Here is a 12928-nt window from a genome sequence, read left to right as displayed (position 1 = left end):
CCAGCTGCTGAGACGTCCTCACCACTGATTCACACAGACAGACGTTCCTCTGCTCCACTGACTTAGCACAGGATCAAAAGCTCAGGACGTTCTGAACGAGAAGTCGTGAATGAAAATATATTTTATTCTACATGAGAACATCATGTTTATATTTCATGAACATGAATTATATTATATGTTCTTATATTATATATGTATATTACATATACACACATTATTATCATTATATATCTTTTTATAAACGGATCTTTGGACAGTTATCTGGATTGAAGTTGGATCTGGTTTCATCCTTCAGGCAGAACTGTTCCTGCTGTCACGGATCTGATTCTCCTGAAACTTCAGCCAAGAATTCAGAAAATCTGCCTCCGCTGCCAAATCACATCCTCTTCTTTTATTTCAATATCTAACCGAGATCAGTTTAAAAAGAGTTTTTTACAGATGTAACAAAACACACAGATGATAAAGGTAAACATCTGCACAGAGCGCAGGAAATCCATCATATATAAAGTTTAACACACACACAGGTCAAAGGTCAGCTTGACTGTGACATCATCACGTTCTACAATATAACACACTGGTAACTTGTGTTACTCTTATTTCAAACCTCAACCTTTGGTTTGTTCTTTTCTTTTTGGGGTGAAGCAGATGTTTCCTCTCTGCTTCTCCTCTGGATGTTGGAGAGGAAGCGTGGAGGGAAAACGAACGCTCGACCTCCTCGAGCGGCTCGGCTCACTGGTTTCTCTGGTTTCTCTGGAAGCTCATTTCCGTTTTCGGCAGGAGGAGATGTCACAGGCATCGTTTCCACTTTATCTTTAATAAGGTGCAGGTGTGAGACACGTGGCTCCGTCTGAGAACAGGAAGCTGAACAATCACAGCGACATAATCCCACAGAGAGCGAGCGCGGTCACTTTCATCTGGACTGTGGTCAGTGTGTGTGTGTTTGCATCTCAGCCAATCAGAGCTGAGCACCACGAGCTGCAGGGATGCTGCTGTGTGATTGCGTCGTTCTGGACGGAGATGACAAAGTAATGAATTGAGTTTATCGACACGTAGTTTCGGGAACATTTTATTTGTTGATATGAGAAGAGAGAGTTTGAGCTTTTACAGGTTCATATATAAATAATGTATAAAACTGTGGGACAAAGTAAAGAGCCGTGCTGTGATTTACCTCTGTGACTCCAATGGTGGATTAATATGATTATTTTCATCTTATCTCTGCTCGTAAAGACGTTTAAAACCACAACCTTCACTCAGGAGAAAGAAATGTAACATCCATCCTGACAGTCGTCGATGTGACCTGATGTGAACGTATTTATCTCGATAGAATTTCACTCGGTCGTATTTGACCTGATGAAAATCCCGTGAACTTCCAGGTTGGGGTTCACGGTGGGTCTTCTGGTTTGAGAGCAGTTGTTATTGTGGGAATGAACGAGCGTTCGTCAGAGTTGAGTTCAGCCTCAGATTCATTTGACGAATGACGAGTAAAACTCCACCGACTTCCTCTGTTGTCACTTCTCCAGAACACACAAACCACACAGCTGACGGAGCAGAGAGGCTCTGTGCTCGCTCTCTCTTCGGTTATCCTCCGTCAGGTCGGACTCGTTTGTCGAACATCTCAGCCAATGACGAGCTGCCGCCGTCGCCTGATCTGTCCAACCAGAGGCGCAGCTTTGATGGATCTGCCTCCGAGTTTTTCTGTCTCCTCCGTGGACGTGTTGTTTCTGGAGGCTTCTCTCCAGGTTGAGCTGTTTGCTTGGCGGCGGAGTCGAGATGATGGTTTATTTTGAAGGGCTGCTGGCTCAGAGGCCATCGGGGTCATTGTGGAGGAAGCGAGCGGTGACTGACGGTAGTGACTCTTCAGAACCGAGTAACGAGGGGTAGGATGAGAAACCCCTCGTTACTCGCAAAGAATTATGGGAAGTTTTGTCTCCGGACGGTACAAGTTTTGATAACTTCTCCAAATGAATGTTGTGGAGGTTAAATCATGAGCTTCACCTTCCAGCTCAGCTTCCTCCTCCTCACAACAGTCGACAACCACGCCCAGATTACTGCCATGGCATTGATCCACCTGTCAATCAAGAGTGCGTCCAGTTAAGTGATGTTTAAATAAAAACGACACGATCAAGTTTGGTTTTACAGAAACAGTTTGGAACATATTTGCAGCTCACTGCTTTCATAGAGAAAACCTGGGGGGGAGGGGAGGGGGTACTTTGGGGTCAGAGACCTTCACGAGGGTTATTTGTTTTGTTCTGTCTGTCCTTCTTCAACCCCCCCCCCCCCCCCCCCCCCCCCCTCCCCCACACACACCTCTTTGTTTTTCCTTCCATCCATCCTCCGTCAGTGTTTCTGCTGTCATCGCCTTCTGTGACCTCGGGTTAAAAAAAAACAAAAAACGTCACGAGCTGGAGGAAATCAACTGCTTCGTGCACCAGCTCGTGTTTTTCAGATTGTCCCTCCCTCTTGTCGTCCACAATAAAGATTTGATTCATGGTCCCCAGAGGACAGGACGATGGCGCTTTACTGTACGACTCCATACGTTCAGAATAACTTCTCAGCAAAAGGTTTCAGAGACCGAATGACACAAAACAGTTTATCGTTTATTCCTTATTCTGCCTTTTACGTAAGAAAAGAGAAACGTACGATGTAACAACACTGCCAGCATATTTCCAATGCGTTCTGTTTGTTAAGCTCTACACTAGAGGGCAGCACAGAGTTGAGTTTAACAAACAGTGGAAGTTGTGATGATGGTCGTCATGTGATTAATGTCAAGTAAAAGAAATATAGAGAACATCAACACTTATTTCTGTCTGTGGCCATCAGTGGGTTAATCGAGCCCCTTGAACCAACTCACCAATGAAGATGGACGATGCATCTCCTCTTCCTCCCGATATCCAGAAATGAGACTAAAACACTGTGGATACGAATGCCACCATTTTGTGATCGGGAGATGGAGCTGCGAGAGCAACGTCCCGAATAACACTCCTCGTAAAAAGTCTCCACGTCTGTTCAGTTGATGAATGGTTGTTGTAAAAAGTTCACGTCTGACTTTATAATGTGAACACAGTTATAAACCCCGTGTTTATTAAGGCCGTAAACTCAAACTGAACTCTGTCATGGTCGTTAAATCTTCAGCTTATTGTTGGTCGGACTGTCGTTGGGAATTTAACGTTCACCCCAATGATTTTTCCCCAAAATCAAAAATTCAAGCCACTTTGTGTTTGAGCCGTTGAGTCTGAACGTTGAGTCTGACGCTCGAGGATTCATTCACGTGTTTCCTCTCATCTGTCATTCAGCGTCCCCTCCTCTCAGTCTTTTCCTTTTTTTACAGTCTCCTCTCATCCGTCTCTTCTTGTTATTGAACGCGATCTGATCCCTCCACCCTCCTCTTCTCATTGTCAGAAGCCCCTGTGAGGTGGCGAAGGAGACCCCTAAAATAGCCTGGAAATCGAATCTCGTGAAACCAGAGCTTGGTCGCGGCTTCCAGCCACAGCTCTCGTCCTGGTTTGTCCTCAGCCTGCCGCCCTCTGCTCCTCCGTCATTACATTCTGTTAGCGTCACTCAGCCAGAGATGAGACTTCCCACAGCACCCTCTAGTGGATTTTCCCTGTAGGTGAAGACCTGCATACGTCCAGTGTTACATCAAACATGAGGTTTCAGGTCTCTGGAAACAAGAAATTCTAACACTGACTCCATATAAGCACCGCCCATAGACGCTCTGGACCAATCGTGAGTCAGTCTCAGCTGTCAATCATGACGTCTCAGCCTGTTTTGATATCATCAAATAACGAATTTAAACCAAACGACCTGAAATGACAAAAATGTTTATTTAACATCTCCTTTGTTTTTTTTTAGTTTGGGCCATGTGCAATCTGCCAACATGGAGGAGGTGGGGTTAATAATTTATACTGCAGCCAGCCACCAGGGGGCGATAGAGATGATGGAGAGCTGTTATGTCACTTCTTTCATAAATCAAGTTTGAACAAATTGACATCACTTTGTTCGACGATATTGGATTTTACTGATGAGTGAGCGCCCTCTGCTGGACCAAGAGGCAGACTGTATATTTTGAATTTGAAGGTCATCACAGGTCGTGTGAACGAGAGTTTGAATTGTGAATAAAAAGCGACGGCTACTGTCGCATCTTCGTTCAACGCTGATTGTCATCACAAGATTTTCTCTGTGTGGATCAGAGAAATCCCAGAAGTCGTTCAGTCTGCTTGTGAATCATGTAACATGTGAGCCATGTGCTGGAGCGTGTCTCTTCCTGTCTCCTCCCCGAGCTGAACCTCCCCTGGTCGTTTCCAGGATCGCTGCCAGTTCTAAGTCCAACTGGAAACACATTTGAAACTCATTTCGTTTGCTCCCTCGTTCGCCTGAAACCAAAGAACCGTTCCTCACTGCGGAAGACGCGGAGAATAATTTTCATCATGAGGACTTGATGCTGTCCCACAATGTGACTGTGAACAGATTAATGTCCCCACAACACGAGTAACACCTGGAACCCACTCTGAAGCTCTGACGTGTTCGTGCCTCCCATGATGTGTGATAAAAGCGCACAGATGTTATAATGAGGTTTGTCAGCTTCCTCTAATCTGTGATTTATAATCTACGGCCAGGAGGAACCTGGTGATACTGGTTACTAGGCAACAGGTTCCAGCTGCCAGGATGAGAGGGACGACCTGTCGCTGTTGTGTTTGTTAGAGACTTCAGCTCTGTTTGCTCGGTTGGTAATGTTTGCTCTTAAAAAATAAATGAATTAAACACGCTGAATACATAAATGAAGGTAATGGGTTCACCACTAGGGGAGCTGTGGAGCGGTTTTGTAGAGGCGTCAGATTCCTGAGAGGAAAATCCGAAAATGAAACGATCAAACTGTTTATCAGACGTAGACGTGGAGTTAGTTTGTCCTGAGAAGCAGCAGATCGTCGACTCGTTCACAACAACAGGAACATGTGGGGACATTCAGGTGAGGGGCGGAGCCTGTAGAGCAGCAGGAGGCGGGACATGACGTCTAAACTGTGTAAAGATCAGTGTTGTTGTTTACAGCTCGTCCACACGGCGTCGGCCCTCATCACCAAAACATCTGGAACCTCCTCGTCTTTCCAAGTGGACATCTTCGTCTTCTACGTGTGCGGCTCCTCTTCTTCATCCTGAGAGTCGGGGTCTCTCTCAATGTCACGCTCGCTCCTTTGCTTCTAAAGTCAAGGATGATAATTTGCCGTCACAGGACGGATGCTGTCGTTTTTCCCATCAGGACTTTGTCTGTGCATTAAAATCTGAGCGGCGCTGAAGCTGCAGAAACAACAGATCTGCGGTGACACAGTGTCTGTCCATTAGTTAATGGAGCGGAAACGTCAGCGAGAGGAAGCTGTAATCTGATCTCCCTCCCGCTGCTGCTCGTGGTTTTTACATTCAGCCTCTCTCCCCCTGCCCATGACCGATTCGTCATGGATATTATCTCAGACGATATCTCATTACTCTGCCCCCCCGCCTCTCTCTTACTCATTCATTCCTTCTCCTTCACACACATTCATTCTCTCTCTATATATCTATTTCTTTTTTTCCAGGGCTGTGGCCTCTTACCCTCTTTTAAATATTTATATGAATGAATCATTTCCTGGGTGGACGCAGCAGCTTCAGACAGAGAAGGTGAAATGAATCTTCCACAGACACGTGGTTCAAATCTTAATTTCCTTAGAAAACAGTGATAAAATGAATTCTGATTTCAAATAAGTAGAAATAAAATGACCTCTTGCAGTTTCCTCCCTCCAGTGAAGTCTCATACATAGATTTCCAGACTCATATGAGGTCAGTGTGACCTTTGACCTCTGTAAACTAATCATTTCATCTTTGAGTCCAAGCAGCCGCAGGTCAAAATGTGAAGAAATTCCCCGATGACAGATTTGAGATTCATGTTTGACTTTATTCACTTTCTGATTTCACACGTTTAATTTTTCTTTATTTTTCAAATATCATATTTTAAAGAATGACACACGCACACAGACAAACACACTGATTCCTGGAAAGCTCTTCCTCTCTTACCAGGAACAAATAAAACGTGTGTGTGTGTGTGTGTGTGTGTGTGTGTGTGTGTGTGTGGCGCTCTCTCCACCATAAACGCACAATTAGGTGCGAGGTTATAAAACCTTGTTTGTTTGAATGTAATAACCACTGTGTTGCCATGGCGATCAGTCGTCTGGTTCTATATGTCTTCGCACTCACGCAAACTACTAATTGGCTTTAATTAACCTCTGATGGATATTTCATTGTTCCCTCCATGGGGGGGGAGGGGGGGGGGGGGGGGGGGGGGGGTTCAGTTCTCAAGTGTGAAATGTCAGCGACTGTATAAAATCATGCTCGACTGTTTGTGCTCGATAGGTGTGACAGGACTGGTCCACCTGGACGAGAACGGAGACAGAGAGACGGACTTTGCTCTGTGGGACATGATTGACACCAACACCAGCATGTTCCAGGTGAACACACACACACACACACACAGACACACACACACTCTTGTTAATTTCATTTCTTTAGATTTGATACAAACAATGAGTTTGACTGATTTGATTCGAGAGGTCAAAGGTCAAACATGTTTTTACGCCAAAACTCCATCGTTCACGTATTAACAGAGACGTGTTCCGTTCATATTCATTATGAGGATTTTATTTGTATTATTACTGTAAAATGTTTAAATGCTCTAAAACACATCAGTGTCCTCACACTGTCCATCGCTGCAGCTCCTCTTTTCAGCCTCTGTCTCAAACACTTGGTTTTAGCTCCTGTCTCTTTAAGACCCCCCCCCCCTCCTTATAAAGCCCAGCTCTGCTCTGATTGGTCAACTGCCTCGAGCGCTTGCAGCAAACGTCGGCCTCTGTTCAACGAGCTCATAGGTTTGTTTTCTTCTGCTTGGTGGGTGTGTCAGACGTGTTGTCCAATCAGCAGCTGCTGGTTGGCGTCAACATCAGTTTGTCAAAAAGTAAAACAGGATTCAAACCTCATCACAATAAAAAACTGATTTTGGCTCAAACTGAAGATTCACTCGCCTCCTGAGCTTCCGTACAAACCACGAACACACACACTGATCTGGGTTCTGTTGGTTCCAGATAGTTTTGGTGTATAACAGTTCGGAGGAGCAGCTGACAGCCATACCTGGAACAACGCTGCACTGGCTGGGCGGAGCTTGTCCTCCTGATGTTCCCGTCTGCGGTTTCAAGAACGACAACCCCGTCTGCATCGCTAGTCAGTAACGTCATCGTTTCATTTCTTTTTACTTCAGTTGTGTTGAAGCTTTGAAGAAAACGGGGAATGTTGTGTCTGAGGTTTTTAAACAGCTTCTTCTTCTTCTTCGTCAGAAACGGTCACAATCACCCAGATGGTTTCCATCGTGCTCTTCTTCATCTTCACCATGAGCCTCACCATCGCTGTCTTCATCTACAGGTGAGAGCTGCTTGTCTACGCCACCAGGGGTCACTCACTCAGCGTGTTGCATTAACGTGAGAAAGAAAAGTTCTGTGGTGGATGATATCTCGTGACTTCAGAAAACAGGACAGATTTGTTTTCCTCTGGTGATGCAACACGCTTCTGTGCTGCAGGAGGATGAAACTGGAGAAGGAGCTGGTGGCTCAGCTCTGGAGAATCACCTGGGACAACATCCAGATGAGCAACATGGACAAAGTGCTGCGCAGCGGCAGCAGGATCACACTGTCACTGGTCAGCACACACACACACACACACACACACACATACACACACACTCTCACAGACACACACACACACACACACACACACACTGATGCTGTGTGTGTCTGCAGAGAGGATCTAACTACGGCTCCCTGATGACGGCAGATGGAAACATGCAGGTGTTTGCAAAGACTGGTTACTACAAGGTCAGTGTGTGTGTGTGTGTGTGTGTGTGTGTGTGTGAGACGTTTCCTTCTTCTCTCTGTCAGCAGGAACAGATTTAATTTACCTGTCGGACAAATGCAGGTTTGTTTTCACACTTGATTTCAGCACCGAGCTGCAGAGAGAATCTAGAAGAGGGAAATTCAAAGTGTGAGCTGTGGGTTTGACGCTCAGAGGTTCTTGTCTTTTTCAGGGAAACATCATCGCCATCAAATACACGAACAGGAAACGCATCGAGCTGAACAGGACGGTTCTGTTTGAACTCAAACATGTGAGTGTTTCACTTTCACGTAACTGTGGACCTGTCTGTGTCTGAGATGAAGAGGTTCGTTGTTGTTGTTGTTTAGATGCGCGACGTTCAGAACGAGCATCTAACCAGGTTCATCGGAGCGTGCATCGACCCGCCCAACCTCTGTATCATCACAGAGTACTGTCCCCGAGGGAGTCTGCAGGTACCTGTCTCTCTCTCTACCTGTCTGTCTGACCTCTCTCTCTCTCTGCCTGTCTGTCTGACCTCTCTCTCTCTAGCTGTCTGTCTGACCTCTCTCTAGCTGTCTGTCTGACCTCTCTCTCTCTCTCTACCTGTCTGTCTGACCTCTCTCTCTCTAGCTGTCTGTCTGACCTCTCTCTAGCTGTCTGTCTGACCTCTCTCTAGCTGTCTGTCTGACCTCTCTCTCTCTAGCTGTCTGTCTGACCTCTCTCTCTCTCTCTAGCTGTCTGTCTGACCTCTCTCTCTCTACCTGTCTGTCTGACCTCTCTCTCTCTCTACTTTTCTGTCTCTCTCTTTCTGTCTCTCAGTGTAACCTGTCTTGTGTCTTCAGGACATCCTGGAGAACGACAGCATCACTCTGGACTGGATGTTCAAATATTCCCTCATCAACGACATTGTGAAGGTACGTGTCACCTTTTACCTTCCATACCTCCTTCTCTCTCTGAGTCAGTCAGTGAGTCATCAGGTCTCTCTGTCTCTCTCTGTCTGTCTCCCTCTGTCTCTGTCTGTCTCTCTCTCTGTCTGTCTCTCTGTCTGTCTCTGTCTCCCTCTGTCTCTCTCTGTCTCTGTCTGTCTCGCTCTCTCTCTCTCTCTGTCTCTCTCTATCTGTCTCTCTCTCTGTCTGTCTCTCTCTCTGTCTCTCTCTCTGTCTGTCTCTGTCTCTCTCTGTCTCTGTATGTCTCTCTCTCTCTCTCTCTCTGTCTCTCTCTATCTGTCTCTCTCTCTGTCTGTCTCTCTCTCTGTCTCTCTCTCTGTCTCTCTCAGGGTATGGTCTTCCTCCACAACAGCGTCATCGTCTCTCACGGTAAACTCAAGTCGTCCAACTGTGTTGTCGACAATCGCTTCGTGTTGAAAATCACAGACTACGGTTTGTCCAGTTTTCGCTATGACGGCGACTCGGGGAACGACGCTCACGCCTACTATTCCCGTGAGTCTCCGCCTCAGCTGTTAAACCACTTGACTCCTAGACTGTAAATTAAACACAGAGTGGGACGTTGACACCGCGGCTCCTCAACACGATCATTAGACTCTGAATCCAGAGGACGTTTGTCTCAGAGATATTTTGGCTTCATTTCGTGCAGTGGGAGGAAGTGAAGGTTATTTTATTTAGAGTTTGACTACAGACTACAAAACATATTTATATTTATTCATCAATAAAATTTTAAGTTTTTTAAATGTTTAAAACCCAAAACTGCTGTTTTATCATTTTAAATGAAGAAACGTTCTCATGATCGAGGAGTTGAAGTGAAACAAACGCACAGATGTAATGTAATGCAGTGCAACCCCCCCCCCCCCGCAGAGAGACTGTGGATGGCTCCAGAGCTGCTCAGGATGGAGTCCCCCCCCCCTCAGGGAACTCAGAAAGGAGACGTCTACAGCTTCAGCATCATCCTCCAGGAGGTGGCGCTACGCCGAGGAGCCTTTTACCTGGAGGGAGAGCCGCTCAGCCCGAAAGGTACAGAGCATGTGCTTCTACTAATGTTTCTGTCCACAGAGCTGAGACACGATCGTCTTATCTCGTCTCACAGCTGAGCTCAGAAATAGAAAAGTCAAAATAGACACGTTTTCATTCAGACATTAAAATATTGGGAAAGTGAGCAGCGACGATGAGCCAGCTGGACATCGCTCCGGTCTTTGTCTCCAACACTTTTCCTGGACTTCAACCACCCACACTGAAGAGCGGAGCTCCGTCCATCGAGGTTTCACTTATTTAAAACAGAAATCGGTGCCGAGAAACGAGGAGAAGTTTCAGAAACATCAGCAGAATGGAAACTAAACAGTTTTTTATCTCTAAAAATGGGTGAATTTTTCTCACCTGTTGCTCTGAGAGGAAAGTATTTTTGTGTCACCTCCAGTCCAGCGACACCTAGTGGCCGGATGCAGCTAGTTTTGTACATAAAGTTCTTGTGAACACGTCATCTAAAAAAGGTCTGCAGGAGACAGTTCACCCCTCTGACCCTCCCTCTGCAGAGATCGTGGACCGGGTGGTTCTGGGCGAGTGGCCGTGCCTGAGACCGACCGTCGACCCTCAGATTCACAGTCCAGAGCTGGGTCAGCTGATGCAGCGCTGCTGGGCTGAGGAGCCGACGGAGAGGCCCGAGTTCAGCCACATTCAACTGCTGCTGCGAAAACAGAACAAGTAAGATCAGACGACAAGAAGAGCAAAAAAAAAAACACGCTATCATTCAAATATGGCTCCGACTGGTTTGTGCAGACGTTCGCCAATAATCAACTTCGTCATCTGTCTTTGTTTTTGTCCTCAAAATGTGTGACGGCGCCACCTGTGGTTGGAGGTGGTATCGTCCTGTCGGGTGTTACTTTCTCTAATGAGGATGAAGTGATAAATGAATAGAGTAAAACATTTTCTCAGGATGTGCATCTGCTCACTGGAACCTCTCGAGGGTCTTTCCAACCTGACGTCAGCTGTGATGATCTGAAGCCACAGTTCAACATTTTGTCCAGCGTCATCTCGGTGTTTTGAAAAAAATTCAAAGAGATTTTAATCAATTTTTGATGAAGAAAACAGATCAGACATTTAAAAGGTACATTTTCATTGTGTGTGTGTGTGTCTGTGTGTGTGTGTCTGTGTGTGTGTCTGTATGTGTGTGTGTGTGTCTGTATGTGTGTGTGTGTGTCTGTGTGTGTGTGTGTGTCTGTGTGTGTGTGTGTGTGTGTGTGTGTGTGTGCAGGGAGTCAAGGACCAACATCCTGGACAACCTTCTGTCTCGTATGGAGCAGTACGCCAACAACCTGGAGGAGCTGGTGGAAGAACGAACGCAAGCGTATCACGAAGAGAAACGCAAGGCTGAGGCTCTACTCTACCAAATACTACCACAGTGAGTACTACAGTACTAAACACACCACTCTACCAAATACTACCACAGTGAGTACTACAGTACTAAACACACTACTCTACCAAATACTACCACAGTGAGTACTACAGTACTAAACACACTACTCTACCAAATACTACCACAGTGAGTACTACAGTACTAAACACACCACTCTACCAAATACTACCACAGTGAGTACTACAGTACTAAACACACCACTCTACCAAATACTACCACAGTGAGTACTACAGTACTAAACACACTACTCTACCAAATACTACCACAGTGAGTACTACAGTACTAAACACACTACTCTACCAAATACTACCACAGTGAGTACTACAGTACTAAACACACCACTCTACCAAATACTACCACAGTGAGTACTACAGTACTAAACACACTACTCTACCAAATACTACCACAGTGAGTACTACAGTACTAAACACACCACTCTACCAAATACTACCACAGTACTAAACACACTACTCTACCAAATACTACCACAGTGAGTACTACAGTACTAAACACACTACTCTACCAAATACTACCACAGTGAGTTCTACAGTACTAAACACACCACTACCAAATACTACCACAGTGAGTACTACAGCACTAAACACACTACTCTACCAAATACTACCACAGTGAGTACTACAGTACTAAACACACTACTCTACCAAATACTACCACAGTGAGTACTACAGTACTAAACACACTACTCTACCAAATACTACCACAGTGAGTACTACAGTACTAAACACACTACTCTACCAAATACTACCACAGTGAGTACTACAGTACTAAACACACTACTCTACCAAATACTACCACAGTGAGTACTACAGTACTAAACACACTACTCTACCAAATACTACCACAGTGAGTACTACAGTACTAAACACACTACTCTACCAAATACTACCACAGTGAGTACTACAGTACTAAATACACTACTCTACCAAATACTACCACAGTGAGTACTACAGTACTAAACACACCACTCTACCAAATACTACCACAGTGAGTACTACAGTACTAAACACACCACTCTACCAAATACTACCACAGTGAGTACTACAGTACTAAACACACTACTCTACCAAATACTACCACAGTGAGTACTACAGTACTAAACACACCACTCTACCAAATACTACCACAGTGAGTACTACAGTACTAAACACACCACTACCAAATACTACCACAGTGAGTACTACAGTACTAAACACACTACTCTACCAAATACTACCACAGTGAGTACTACAGTACTAAACACACTACTCTACCAAATACTACCACAGTGAGTACTACAGTACTAAACACACTACTCTACCAAATACTACCACAGTGAGTACTACAGTACTAAACACACTACTCTACCAAATACTACCACAGTGAGTTCTACAGTACTAAACACACCACTCTACCAAATACTACCACAGTGAGTACTACAGTACTAAACACACTACTCTACCAAATACTACCACAGTGAGTACTACAGTACTAAACACACTACTCTACCAAATACTACCACAGTGAGTACTACAGTACTAAACACACTACTCTACCAAATACTACCACAGTGAGTACTACAGTACTAAACACACCACTCTACCAAATACTACCACAGTGAGTACTACAGTACTAAACACACCACTACCAAATACTACCACAGTGAGTACTACAGTACTAAACACAC

The 12928-nt window shown here is 45.2% G+C and overlaps 1 protein-coding gene across 4 annotated transcripts in view; it reads left to right on the top strand.

The window, feature by feature from the left end:
* Positions 1-12928, top strand: part of LOC109642686 (atrial natriuretic peptide receptor 1-like) — a 35849-nt gene that overhangs the window by 14456 nt on the left and 8465 nt on the right. For all 4 annotated transcript variants that reach the window (XR_011245911.1, XR_011245909.1, XR_011245910.1 and 1 more), the window contains exons 6-17: positions 6379-6473; positions 7104-7239; positions 7353-7437; positions 7593-7710; positions 7812-7886; positions 8096-8173; positions 8250-8354; positions 8724-8795; positions 9158-9320; positions 9693-9848; positions 10364-10532; positions 11083-11229. Coding sequence is in view for 1 of the 4 variants with exons in the window: in XM_069537569.1 (XP_069393670.1) it covers positions 6379-6473; positions 7104-7239; positions 7353-7437; positions 7593-7710; positions 7812-7886; positions 8096-8173; positions 8250-8354; positions 8724-8795; positions 9158-9320; positions 9693-9848; positions 10364-10532; positions 11083-11229 (1399 nt within the window). In the remaining 3 variants the exon portion in view is untranslated. The remainder of the gene's footprint in view (positions 1-6378; positions 6474-7103; positions 7240-7352; positions 7438-7592; positions 7711-7811; positions 7887-8095; positions 8174-8249; positions 8355-8723; positions 8796-9157; positions 9321-9692; positions 9849-10363; positions 10533-11082; positions 11230-12928) is intronic.

This window comes from Paralichthys olivaceus, chromosome 13, assembly GCF_024713975.1.
Source record: "Paralichthys olivaceus isolate ysfri-2021 chromosome 13, ASM2471397v2, whole genome shotgun sequence".
Lineage (NCBI taxonomy): Eukaryota > Metazoa > Chordata > Actinopteri > Pleuronectiformes > Paralichthyidae > Paralichthys > Paralichthys olivaceus.
Note: the sequence above shows the minus strand (reverse complement) of the source record. Positions and strands in the feature narration are given on the sequence as shown.